Raw genomic sequence first — 12,570 nt, forward strand, 5'->3', positions numbered from 1 at the left:
CTTCTTCAAAAATGCAAGTAAAAATAATTTACAGTTAATTTGATAAACAAGCTCAAAAGCATTCTGCCTGTTCAAACTAAACAACAACAGAACTTGAAAAAAGAGCATTCCCACAACAGGCTTTTATTTGTAATTCATCTTCATTAGGAGAGGGATCTCTCATCTTTACATTTATGTGGGTGGTTTTCCTCCGCTAACGTTACAAGCCATGCTAAAATGTCAGATTTATATGTAGTCTTTGCTCTAATTTTCTGCAGATTTCTGTGGAGTCATGTTATTATATGACAGGACGGTAATGAATTAGCTGAGGAACTCTAACAGGGAGCACAATGTTTGGAGGATGAGTACATTTCAATCAACCTTTGCGGCAGATGCTGTTGACATGGATGGTGTATTACACGCTAACCTAATTATTACGCATTCTTGGTGTAGTTCTCTTTAATTAGAGCAGAATGGCTGTGGTTTCAGCCATGTGTGTGACTCACAAGCACTGTGCCCATCTAAAGAAAAGCTCAGTTACTCATGTTTAAACATGCTTATTGCTGTCCCTGGAAGAAGGGCACTTTCTCCTCTGGGCAAAAAGTAAACTCCACCAGGCTTGCCTTGAACATGTCTACCTTTAAGCCCCAAACCTGCTCCCCTGATGCAGGGCAGGGACACAGGCGCAATTAGGGCATCTGACCGTGGCCCCATGTGAACAGCACTGAATCAAATTTTACTACCCAGGTGTAATTACACGAGGGAACTGTTTTGAAGAAAATATGCTGCTAGGAAGAAATGATTTTGTAAAATAGTTTTTAATGAAGCAATTTATTTTTATACATTTCAAGGATCATTAGCCTTTAAACCTCTTTTAGGAAGTCTCATTCATTGGTATCTGTCATTTATTCTCTAAGTTTTGTCTTTAGATTTATCGGTATTAATCACTAACAGGGAGTAAGAAACATTTCCACAGTGTATGAAGTTACCTTCTCTTAAACTAAACAATATGGAAATTAAACTGTAGATGAGAGGAAAAAAAATATCTTTCTCTTGAGATAGAGAATATGATGGAATGAAAATAAAACAGAAAAATGCACTTTACCACCCAGAGGGGAAGTCGTTTGGGGAAATGATTTGGCATCAGTGCTTTCACAGTATGGATATTTCCTCTGCAACAAGGCATGCTTCCAAGTCTTAAGCTGATAAAGTTAAAAGGCAAATCAGTGCTCCCAGTATGATGTAGGTGTCTAGAGGCACTAGGCCAGGGTTCTACTAGCAATTATTTATTTGCATTACTGTTGCACTGATCTAGAAGCACTAGTCCCAGACTTGAACCCCACTGTGCTAGTTGTACCCACACAGAGGAAAAACACAGTCCCTACCTACAGCTTGCAATTCAAGTATGAATAATCAGGAGAAAAAGACTGATGGGCAAGCACAGAAATGACACAGGTATATCAATGTGTTGTCAGAATTCTCTGTATACTGTATAAAGAACTGGAAAGAGAATTATGATTTTTTTTTTCCTGAAGATGTTAATGGAGAGGTCTTCCTAAGTGTTGAAGTCCAGAAGGACTAAAGGATAAGGCTGTGCTGCAGGTGATGCCCTAGTGGACTGCTAACGCCTATGTTAGAGCAGTGTGAGTTTAGCAGAGCAATGTAAAGTTGCTGCATCCATAATGATGACCCCTGCCAACATGTCTTACCATAGGAAAAGTGCACCCTGGAGCCCTAGGAACCAGCTTCCTCAGTAACAGATCTACCCAATGTTTTCTGATGCATGTGAAGTCTAAAAACAAAAGGGCTGTGGTCAGCTTGAAATCATATCTCCTCCAGGAACCACTTTTTTTTACAGTGAAAACAGATTCACCTAAAACCTCGACCCTAAGCGCTTGTTCAGTAACATTAGAAGCGTGAGGTCCTACCCCTCTGCTAATCTACAAGTCATGCTTTCACAAACAAGGACAATGAGAGGCAGGGATAGAAAACAGGCAACAAACTCCTATAAATAAAACCTCCAGCACCACAGTGCATTTCTGTGTGCCTCACCTCTGCATGGCACATTGTTGGAGCTTTCTCCAGGGTTAACATTAAACAGCCCCAAAAATTACACGACAAACCAGGCACCCCAACAGAGCTCAGCTCATGACTGATCAACACAGCCTTAACGGGCTCCTTCCCGTCAGCTGGATGGGATAAGCATCACAGCAGTGGTGCTCATTTTGAAGTACTCATTCCCAAAGAGCTTGATATTCCCCCTAACTGCCGCACCTTCACTTCCACATTTACCCAGTAGTAGTGTTTCACAGCTGCCCATTTCTGCTCAGTGTACATCCTGAGAGAACTGAGACGTAAAAATGCCCCATTCCCCTCCACTTTTTCACAAAGTATTAAAACATAAAAAGAGGAAAATAAGCTCTTTTTTTAAAAAACAACGACAACAAAAACACATTTGGACCAAGTATATTGATCCTACAGAGTATTCCCGGACATGTCTCCCTATTGTGTCTGTCACAGGATGTGACTTCTAGCTAAGAGGGACTGATGTGCTGTTGCCTACTGCTGACAACGCTGTGAACGAGATAATTTTCACTAGAAGCGAGGCACTGCCAACTCCCAGATCTGTAACTGCTTGTTTGGGGGCAGCTTTGCTGCCCTTTCAACAGATAGCCCTACTAGAGGAAAACACAGAAAAGAGAAGCCTGTGAAACACTCTGCGGGGGAAGGCAAAAGTGTCCATTCACAGAGGTAAATGTTTTCTTTCTGATCCCAAAAGCATGAGCTGACACATGTGCTCTGAATACTGCTTTTGTGCTGGCTAGTTGTATGCACTGCTCCTCTTTGAATTAGTTCTGCAGATGTGAATTGCGTTACATTTTAAAATCACAATTTTAATTCACTTATGTCCTACAACCTGAAAATATCCTTCCTAAAATTCATTCTGTTTCTGTTTCATTTTTCTCACTATGAATAACAGGATGACAGAAGGTGGCTAGAAGGAGCTTGATGAGCAGCCTTCAGTCTGGCCTTGCTCAAAAGGCAGGCTCACCTATGCAGATGCCTGTGTTGCTGTATTTTCACTACTAAAGGTAGCATTACCTGCAAAAAAGTCCATGGTGGATGCAGCCACACTTCAAACTGCACTGTCAGTATCCTCCCAAATGGCCTTCTTACCACTGCTCCTGAAACACTGAGCTGGATTTTTCACAAACTGCTTATACTTGCCCTAAAGAATGCATTAAAAAGACATGTGTTTGTTAACACCTGCAGTTACTACTAATCCACTTGGCTGGATGTCCACAGCCAGCTTGCCCCTCTCGTATAGCATAATTTTGAAAGGAAGCAAGAAGCAGACTTATCTCTGGCAATCTCTCAAGTGCAAGTCACTCTCAACCCCAATCCTGGCTCCAAATCAGCCAGTTCCAATCCTCTGCCTTACAGGTACCCTGTTCAGACATGCAGGCCATTAGCAAAGGGGCAAAGCTGGCTCCTTTGAGACAGATAACAAATCAGCTTGTTGTCTGACTCTGCTTCTATTTAGCAATGTGCCAATTAACCCGACATTCAAAATGCTAGGACAAAGTCACTCGAAGCGTGAATCTTGGACTCAGACCTCCCTACCCCCCCCCTTAAAAAAATAAATAAAAAAAAATAAAGCCCTTCTACTTAAAACCAATCACTGTCTTTAAATCCCTGTCAAATACCTGTTTATGCCATGAGCAAATAATTACTTTTCTACAAGGAAGAAAGTACTAATTAAGGTTATTCATCAGACTTCTATTCTGTAGGGTTTATCTGCCACAGGTGTCAGCCAGAGGTGAGAGACGGATTAGTATACAATCAAGGGCTTCCTAAGTTAAATCTCTTCCTTGTGGGTTAGCTGTTAATAATGAAGTTGTCACCGAGAGAAAGAATTTAATAGTTTTAATTGGGTTTAATTACTTGGAAACTCCTGAAAAATGGACCGGTTTGGTTGCAGTATAAAAATAATAAAAAAAAGCAAAGACACAAACGCCTGGGCCACATGTTTGAACAAAGAGAGCCTGTCAGAATAATCATTCTTTGGTTGTAACATTTTATACCTTGATCTGAATTTGAGACATTAACCAGGCTTTCCCATAAAAACGGAAAATTAACCTTGTGCATCAGTTCTAGTTCAAGTAAGTCGAGGGGGGCAGCTGCTGCGCCTGGCCCCACGGCCGTGCTGCCTGCCTAGTATAGGGCTGCCCACGTCCCTTTGTGTCCTGTGTCCCCATCTGTCCCCGTGTGTCCTTGTGGTGTCCCTGTGTGTCCCTGTGTTCCCTCATCATCCTCTTTGAGGGTGAAAACACATTTAGCTCTTTTACTAGATTTAACTACCTTAGTTTTGTTTATCCTTTTTTCATAGAACCAGGTAACTGTTAGACCCAGCTTCTCAGAGCTTTTCAATTGAGAGAGTGGCTATTTGTGAGACCATTTGTTTTAAGTACCCAAGTAGCTCAGGAGCTCAAACCCATTTTTTGAAGTGACTACATTTCTTTTGACAAACAATTGTCGTTTTTCAAATAGCATCACCCAGTTTTCTCATTTCCAGGCTCTAAACTTTTTGGCCGCCAAAATGAAGACATATGGTTTTACCTAAACATTGACCTATCCAGGTTTGTTAGACAATCTACTGAATTTAAATGATGTCTCTACAGTCATTGGCAGTGTAACCTCATGGCATGTCCAAGCTAGACAGAGAGCAAGTATCATTTAATCGCATTTATTCAGATACCTTTTCTTATTCACCATTGCTGTGATTTGGGAGGTACTTCCACAGTACTGCTTACTATTTACTGAAGGACTGTAACTCACTGGCATGGATCTGTTCAGAAGTGGTTGGGGACTACACCTTGGAAATCACTGCAATAAGCAAATGGATGTGTCAGTAATTAAATCCTCACATTCGAGAAGCAGACAGAGGTTGAAAAGGCTCTCCTCCCTCTCCAAATGAGCTATGCTTAGGGACAAGCAGGAATAACTAATTTATACAGTGCCTGAACCCATGGGTGGATTCCAGGCCTGTGGGAATACAGTACCTAAATACATTTTAAAAGCTGGGCCATAATGCTCGAGAACAAATGGAAGTTATTTTTAGGAATTGTACTGGGTCTGGCCGGGATGGAGTTAACCTTCCCCACAGCAGCTGCTAAGGAGGGGGTGAGAGTGGCTGTGTGGTACTTAGCTGCCTATCACTGTTAAACCACGACAGTAACACGAAAGGTTCACGACCAAAAGTCTACAAATAATTTCTTTTTACCATACAGGGCATAAATGTCAAAAAAGGAGTGGCTTTAAAACAAATACATGTTTTAACCCCCTTGCCCTACTCACAGGAAAATCACCATATTTCTACATAAGCCCTTGATAGCTCTGTGAAAAATACAAAACTCCTGGAAAGCTTGGTGGAAACACATCATGGCGTGTAAACCTCAGCACAACTACACATGTTGTACATGCAACTTCCTAATGCGAGTTACGTTCCTTTTTTATACTACCTTTCCCTTAAAAATCAAGTCATAATTCAGCAACACGGGAAAGCAGGTTCCCTTTATTCATGCTCGTTAGACAATCCAGCATTGTTCCTGACATGTATTTTATGTCAGAAATAATCCTTTAATACTTCCAAATGCCACACATGCACTTTGCTTACAAAGCCCTCAGTTCACCTAAGCTCTAGTACAAGAGGTTACATCTACATGAGCTCAGAGCATCTCCCGTGCCCAGCATCGAAGCTGTTGTGGGTCTGGTTTTGCTGTTTCTGCTGCCGCTCGAGCCAGTACAGATGATAAACACAGATGTTTGCTCCCGAAATACACATTTGAAATAATCAAATAGCTGGAATTATTTACTCCCTTCTCTCCAATAATGAACTAATAATTGATGTAGCAGCATGTCTAAAGTAACAGACTTTTTTATTACCTGCAGTGATTGAACGCTTTTTTAATTTAACTTAAAAAGGCATTAAATACAAGGTTTAGCCTCCAGTGGGTAAAAAAATCTCCAACTTCCTCAGAAAATCCTTTCCAAATTGTATTCATCTTGACTTAATCCATGATCTACTGAGTGAATTAGGCTCTGTTTGTTTTGAAAATCTATTTTATGGAGTTCCAAGGACTGTGTTTTCCTTAGGAAGGGCTCATTCTGCCTTTCTGACCAGGATGCCTGCTAGCAGCCCTCTACATAGGCCTCTGCAGGTTTTTAACATCCCAAGGTGCCCCACACATATGACTAACAAAATGTAAATAAACACAGCTGAGCCTGTAAGAAATTGGAAGGTTTTCTCATTAAAGAAATAAAATAAACAGATGTCCTTAAGCACTTTGGCTCATGTTTGTCAAAGGAATGGAAAACTCTCAGATGTTTGAACAGCAATAGTGATATAAGGCCACATCTCAAGCGAGGGGAGAAGAAAAAAAGCAACACCATGGCACTTTGAATTAACTAATGGTTCTCAAGGGAGGGTGCTTTTGATTTGAACCTTAGCAACTTCTACAAATAGTTTTTAACGGCCAAGCAATAAAACGGGGTTTTATTCCTCCTCAGTTTGTAAAGTAGTTAAGGACAGTTTTGGCCATTAGAAGCATGAATCACCATCAGATTTGATTAAATCCCTACGGTGTTTCAATCAGGTCCTGGCTTTAGGGTCCTGTGAGGGAACAATGCAAGGAAAAGCACAAGTTACTCAAAGCATTCAATGAAAGCAGGGAAAAAAGAAAAAAATAATCAACTCTGTGTTTTTAAAAGGACCTCAAGTAGGGCCACGCAAGAACTTTTCAATGACTTTTTTTTTTTTTTAAAATTGGTAATGATAATTCACTTAAAGGAAAGTTTTTTGTAAGAACATGTAACTGCAAGTGGAACTTTTGAGGGATAAGGCTTCTTAGATCTACATCAACATTTCTGGTGAGAACAAGACAGCCCAGTTCAGACAGCCAACAGCAGCTCTGACATTCATCTGAAATGGCAGAAAATCATTTTTAGGTCCTCTCCTCAGCTGGGCCAAGCAGTGATTTTAGTTACTTTGTCCAGAAGGTCTTAAGGCCCCACTACTGCTGGAGGATGCTCTCCTATTCCTAAGCATACCTGTGGCACTGCAAGTCCCTCATAACATCAGTGCATGCCCCGTGTCCACCACACTGATACCTGGCTGCTTACAACTTGGATAAATCTACTGTTGCCACTTTTGAAATGCAAAATAAAATGCATCTTACAGGGAATTTTATACATCTTAACTCCCGAGTATCAGCAGACATCAAAGTGCTGACAAAGATCCAACACAATTCAGGTATTTAGACTGTCCTCTGGATTCATTCCATTTAGTTCCAGGATTTCAGAGTAACTCGTGCATGGAAAGATGAATTTTAACTCTAGATTTTAGTTTAATTGCATTTCATTTTGACGCTAAAATCCCGTGGACGTGTTTTACTAACGAGTATCTCAACACAGAACAAAAAACTCACATTCTGGAAACAGTACAAAATTGTGAGAAAAGGAATTAGCTTCACACATACCCTTCATCTAGAGAAAACAATGCACTTAGTGCACCCTTTCTTCTTGATACTAGTCCTCTGAAAAGTAAGAGAATGAATCTGCAACATAATACTTACATTTCTTTGAAAGAGATGCAGAAATACTTTAAATTCTTTAACAGATTATGGAACAAGCTTGCAAATATCTCAAGTCAAGGAAAAAGGAATAGACTCAAGTGTTTTGTTTTTTGGCACAGAAATGCTCATAATCTCTTTTTGTTGCGTCTGAACTAATACTACTCAAAGAGTCTTTCTGTGTTGTGCCTCGCTGCCTCAAATGGCCGAGGCCCCTTGACATATACTCAATTCATGTGAAATCCCAGCAGCACTGTAATAGATTTTGATCCATTTTTCCCGTTGTATTTCATTAGTGATTTGTCAGGCAGATCTCTGGAGACACAGTAAAGGCTGCAGCCACCTTCTTGCTGAATGGGAACTCTATTACACATGTCTGAAGGGATTGAAAGGGCAGAGTGGACAGCACATTAAGCTATAATGATGGTTTATGTCTGGTGTGGTCTCTAAGCACTTGGTAAATATTCTGCACCCATGCAGTGATCAGAAGCCTGCAGAACAGGTTTCTAAAAACTCCTGAACATAATATCCAGAGTTAATTGGCTATAGAACTTTTTTTTTTCCCCTTTTCTTTCTCAGATAGCCTCCTCCTAAGAAACAAAGGGGTGGAGAGATTTTCTCAGGTTTGACAGCTGTGCTGCCCTAGCCATTTAAACCGTGACTCCGTGTGTTTGTACAGGTATGCATCCATTCAACCATGGGCAAGAAAGCAAAAGGAGATGTGAATTCGTAGGCCACTCTGGCTGCCACTGTAAAGGCTGTACTGCAGGGCCCATATGGGAAAGACATTAAGACCCCATGTCTGATGACTAATCCACGGGATAGTGCGCAGAGTTTGACAGAGGGGACTAAAGGAGCAACACAGACTGGGCCATTCATTCGTATTTCAACCTTGAGTAATTTTTGTGCTTTAACTTCTATTAATGCTATGAGCAAAGTATTTTCTAAACACCTGAGACCAACTCCTTGCCATATCTATGGCAAGGACCGCAGAGGTTTCCCTCAGATGAGTTTTATACCAGACATAAAGAGAATTTTCACACGAAATCAGGTCAGAATGCATGCATTGGAGCACTAATCATTAATGTCCAAGAGTCATGTAATGACTCTAACTGGTAATACTTCTGTGAATTCTTCCCCACACCTTTTTCTTCTTTTTTTTCTACACCTTTTTATTCTTTTTTTTTTCTTCTATCAAAAACCAGATTGTTTTGGACAGCTCCCTACTACCACCACCACCAAGAAAGGAACAATATGCATATGCATGGTGATTTTGTAGCTAAACAACACAGGAGTTTAGTCCCCAGTTTCTGAAGCTAGGTTGATATTCCTCCTTCCCTTTCTCTCCTCTCCCAGGAAAAGTCACCCCAGAAAAAGGTGTTATTTTTCAGCTTAAGCAACTTCATCGTCCAATTTTCTGAGTGGCTGCACAGCAGCTCTACCAGCACAACCAACAGGACGATACTGGCTCAGGGAATGGTGAATATTGTACGAACTGGCACACTTTCTGCAGGAAGACAGAACCAAGACCTTCATGTCTGAGATTTAATTCAGGGCATGGGCATGTCTAATCACAGGCATGTGAATCTTTTATGGTCAATTATATATAAAGTAAGAATTTTAGGCCCTGATACTTAATTTACTTTGAGATTAACGCTTCCTATGTTTTTCACAAAGTAAGAGATTCTGAAACACTATTAACCTTTGGCTCACTGCTTCATTTATATTTGATAGTTCAACTCACTTGAACATTTCTGAATTGTGTTACTATTTAATGGTTCCCAGGACAGCCTGTCTGAGGGTGCTCTATTTCCCTCTTGGTTTAAGGTCTGTTCCAAAGCCCACTGAAGCCTCTGGTTGTCTTTGGATCAAGCCGTTAGCCTATAATACTTTTATAACATGACCATTACCTTATAGAAAAGCTCTGAGGAATTTAAAACTGATGAAACAAATGAAGAACTAAAAAAAAAAAAATTCTTCTGCTGAAGGTTCTCAAAGAGCCTGTTGTAGCTTAACAGAAAAGGTGATACACTCACTAAAAACAAAACAAAAAATCCCTGCTCATACCACTCTTTACATTTGTATAAAGGAAACAGCCAACAGAACTTAGTCATTTTCTAGCTTTAGAGGCCTTTCAGAGCAGACAATCCCGAGTTTCCATTTTCCTGTGCTCTTCTCTCTGTAGGCTGCTGCTCACAAATGCCCTGCCTTGGCCTAACTCTGCTCTCAGAGCTGATGGGAACAGCTCGGCTGCTGGTGAAGGCTTTGGATAAATCCCCTCTGGCTGACTCCCTGCCATCTCTTCATCCCCACACTGGCTGCTACAGAAATGGCAGCTTTTGCCTCCACAGCAGCCCATCAGCAAGAGCTCGCAGGCACTGCGATGGCAGGGCTCCTCACCTCTGCAAGTCTGTCACAGCTCTTGGCCCATCACCATCTGTCCCCCACGCAGCAGATCCCGACCCCACATCCTCTAAGCTTGGACAGGAGGCAGCAGATGAAGGGAACTGCTTTGGAGGTTTTATGCTAGGCCAAAATGTCCTCCCACACAGTTAAGGGAATTCTCCATATGCCATTTGCAGCCCCTACTCAATCCTAAGTATGACCACATCGCAGGTCTACACCAGCTCAGTTTATATTTCCTGATCCTGCCTAATTCTTTCTATTTTTTGCAGGCAGTAGGTTTGAGCTTACACATGTATACCTCAGACTGCCTCATTCATTACGTTCCCTGGGAAAAGTAACCGCTTCAATTACCTTGTACAACATGGGTCTGAATAAATCCCTGCTTGGAAACACATGCTTGGTTTTCAGAGGGTGCTGCTAGAAGTGTTAGCAGCATTCCAAGCGCTGCAGTAGACTTCCACACCACAAACACCATTTTATATCCTTTACAACTGTGCACATCTAACAGCGAACAATAAATCTATCTTACTAATTACACATTCAGCTTGTTATAACTGTCGTAAAACAAGTACAGCTGCTAAAGCCATGAAATGATGTCAAATCATATTTCTGCTTTCTTGAGAGAAGCAGGGTTATTTTCCAGTCTCCTGATGAAGCTGACTGTTCAAAGCCATGTGTGGAAACAGCTGCCAACTAGGTCATCCACTTTAATTAGGTAATGATATTGTCTTTTTTCCTACTCGTTTAAAAGTGTTTGACATTGTGTAATTCAAAGTGACTTAAGTGTTTATCATAAAAAGCTGCCTTAGGAAGAAATTGAAGCACGTGGTACTAAATCCAAGACCCAGCATTTTCTCCTTAGCAGCCAAGTTGTGTCTGTTCAGCCACAGAGAGCTGCCTAAAAAATACAACTGCTAGTATTTCAAAGGGGGTATCTGACGCACGGATAGCTGAAGATCTGATTCCTAAAACTCTCAAAAGTGTGTTCCACAGCAGCTATGTGGGAAGAAGAGCCAGTAGTCTTTGTGGCAACCTAGACTGACTAACACAAAATCTCTCCCCAAAAAAACACAAACCAACAACAACGACAAAAAGTTGTCTGAGATTCAAAAGAAAACACCATTCTAACAACAACAACAACAACAACAAAGTTACCTCATTCAGGCCAGAGTTACTGCTCTCTGGCTGCTGGCTAGGCTCTTTCTCGCAGAAGACAGACATTCAAAGAACATCCTGATGTCCTATCTAGCAGCAGCCAACAATACAAGCTTTAGAAAAACATGGGGCTACTTGCAACATGAAAGAGAGGTAAATTAAATTTTCACATTAGAAGGAAATACCCCAGGACATATTTATACAAATGTGTCTGAATAAAATCAGCAGCATCTGTTTGAAAAGCTGTCTTATTAGCTGCCCCCACAGTTCCCAATGCAATTTGGCTGGACAAGCAGTAATGTTAAAAAAATTAAGTTTTACCTTCCCATATCTGGATGCAAAGGTTCCCGTGAGTAAGGAGTGAAAAATAATTATCGTCTCATCCAAATCCCACACAAATACACGCTGTGATGACAGACGGGGTGGAAAAGAGAAATACAGTTACACATTATGCAATTGCAAGCATTTGTTCATTCAGGAGATATGTCCTGTTGGACTAGAGCTTTTTAAGATCTCAAGCCCATTTAGAGCACTGACTGCAGATGCTTTGTGAAAGCACGCAAAATGAAAGATGAAGAATTCTGGAACTAAGTGCATGCTGATTGCCCTGAGAGTCTGCTCTCCTAACAATCACAGAAATCACCTGTTGTGTGTCAAGCTGGGGGAACAAAACAGCAGACTTACAAGAAGCACAAAGTAAAAAAAACGTACATATGAAAAACAGTCTGAGATGCTAATAGTCTGAGATACTAATAATACAGAAACTGTGATTATTCTGACTACCCAATTTAAAAGGCTTCAGTTATATTACTGATTTTACTCTGTCTCTTACAACTCACTAATTTGATAGTCGGTTTTGCTAACAGATACAATCACTTCTCTTTGCTGGATTTACTAGGGGAATGTAAGTTAATGTTATTACCTCAATCTCACTGTCAGCAGTAGGGGAAGGATCGTTGCTTCTTTTTGATCGGGCTCGTACCTTGCCATCTGAACCTCTGTGATGTCTGTCTGCTTCTATATCTTTTGCTGGTGTTGTTGTATATTCCCCTATTTCGAAAAAAAGAATTCCATTGTAAACTTAAATTTTGCACAGATCGTTATAATAAAAGCAGGAAAGCTTTTAGTGGAGAGCACCAGAAACATTATGAAAACACTATCAGAAAATCTCTTTTCATGTCAATAGCTGACATTGTTAGAGAAATGATTTATAACTTCTAAGATTAGTTGCAACAATTTCAGAAAGCACCAAGACTTTATATAAAACATTTTAAAGTGGATGTGTCACTTCAAGAACCTTAACACATTTTTAAATTAAAAACAAACAAACAAACAAAAACAACACAACTTTTTGAGTTTTACCCCTCTCTCCTCCTTCTCCAAGAGAGAAATTGGAAAG

The 12,570-nt window shown here is 40.6% G+C and overlaps 1 protein-coding gene across 17 annotated transcripts in view; it reads right to left on the bottom strand.

Annotated features, from left to right (window-relative positions):
- Positions 1 to 12,570, bottom strand: part of EYA2 (EYA transcriptional coactivator and phosphatase 2) — a 99,562-nt gene that overhangs the window by 18,128 nt on the left and 68,864 nt on the right. For 16 of the 17 annotated variants that reach the window (XM_035548530.2, XM_035548539.2, XM_035548534.2 and 13 more), the window contains 2 exons: positions 12,094 to 12,221; positions 11,493 to 11,576 (listed from right to left, as the gene is read on the bottom strand). In XM_035548530.2, the coding sequence (XP_035404423.1) occupies positions 11,493 to 11,576; positions 12,094 to 12,221 (212 nt within the window). The remainder of the gene's footprint in view (positions 1 to 11,492; positions 11,577 to 12,093; positions 12,222 to 12,570) is intronic. The other variant, XM_035548542.2, reaches the window with a different exon arrangement.

Source organism: Cygnus atratus, chromosome 16 (genome assembly GCF_013377495.2).
Source record: "Cygnus atratus isolate AKBS03 ecotype Queensland, Australia chromosome 16, CAtr_DNAZoo_HiC_assembly, whole genome shotgun sequence".
NCBI classification, from domain to species: Eukaryota; Metazoa; Chordata; class Aves; order Anseriformes; family Anatidae; genus Cygnus; species Cygnus atratus.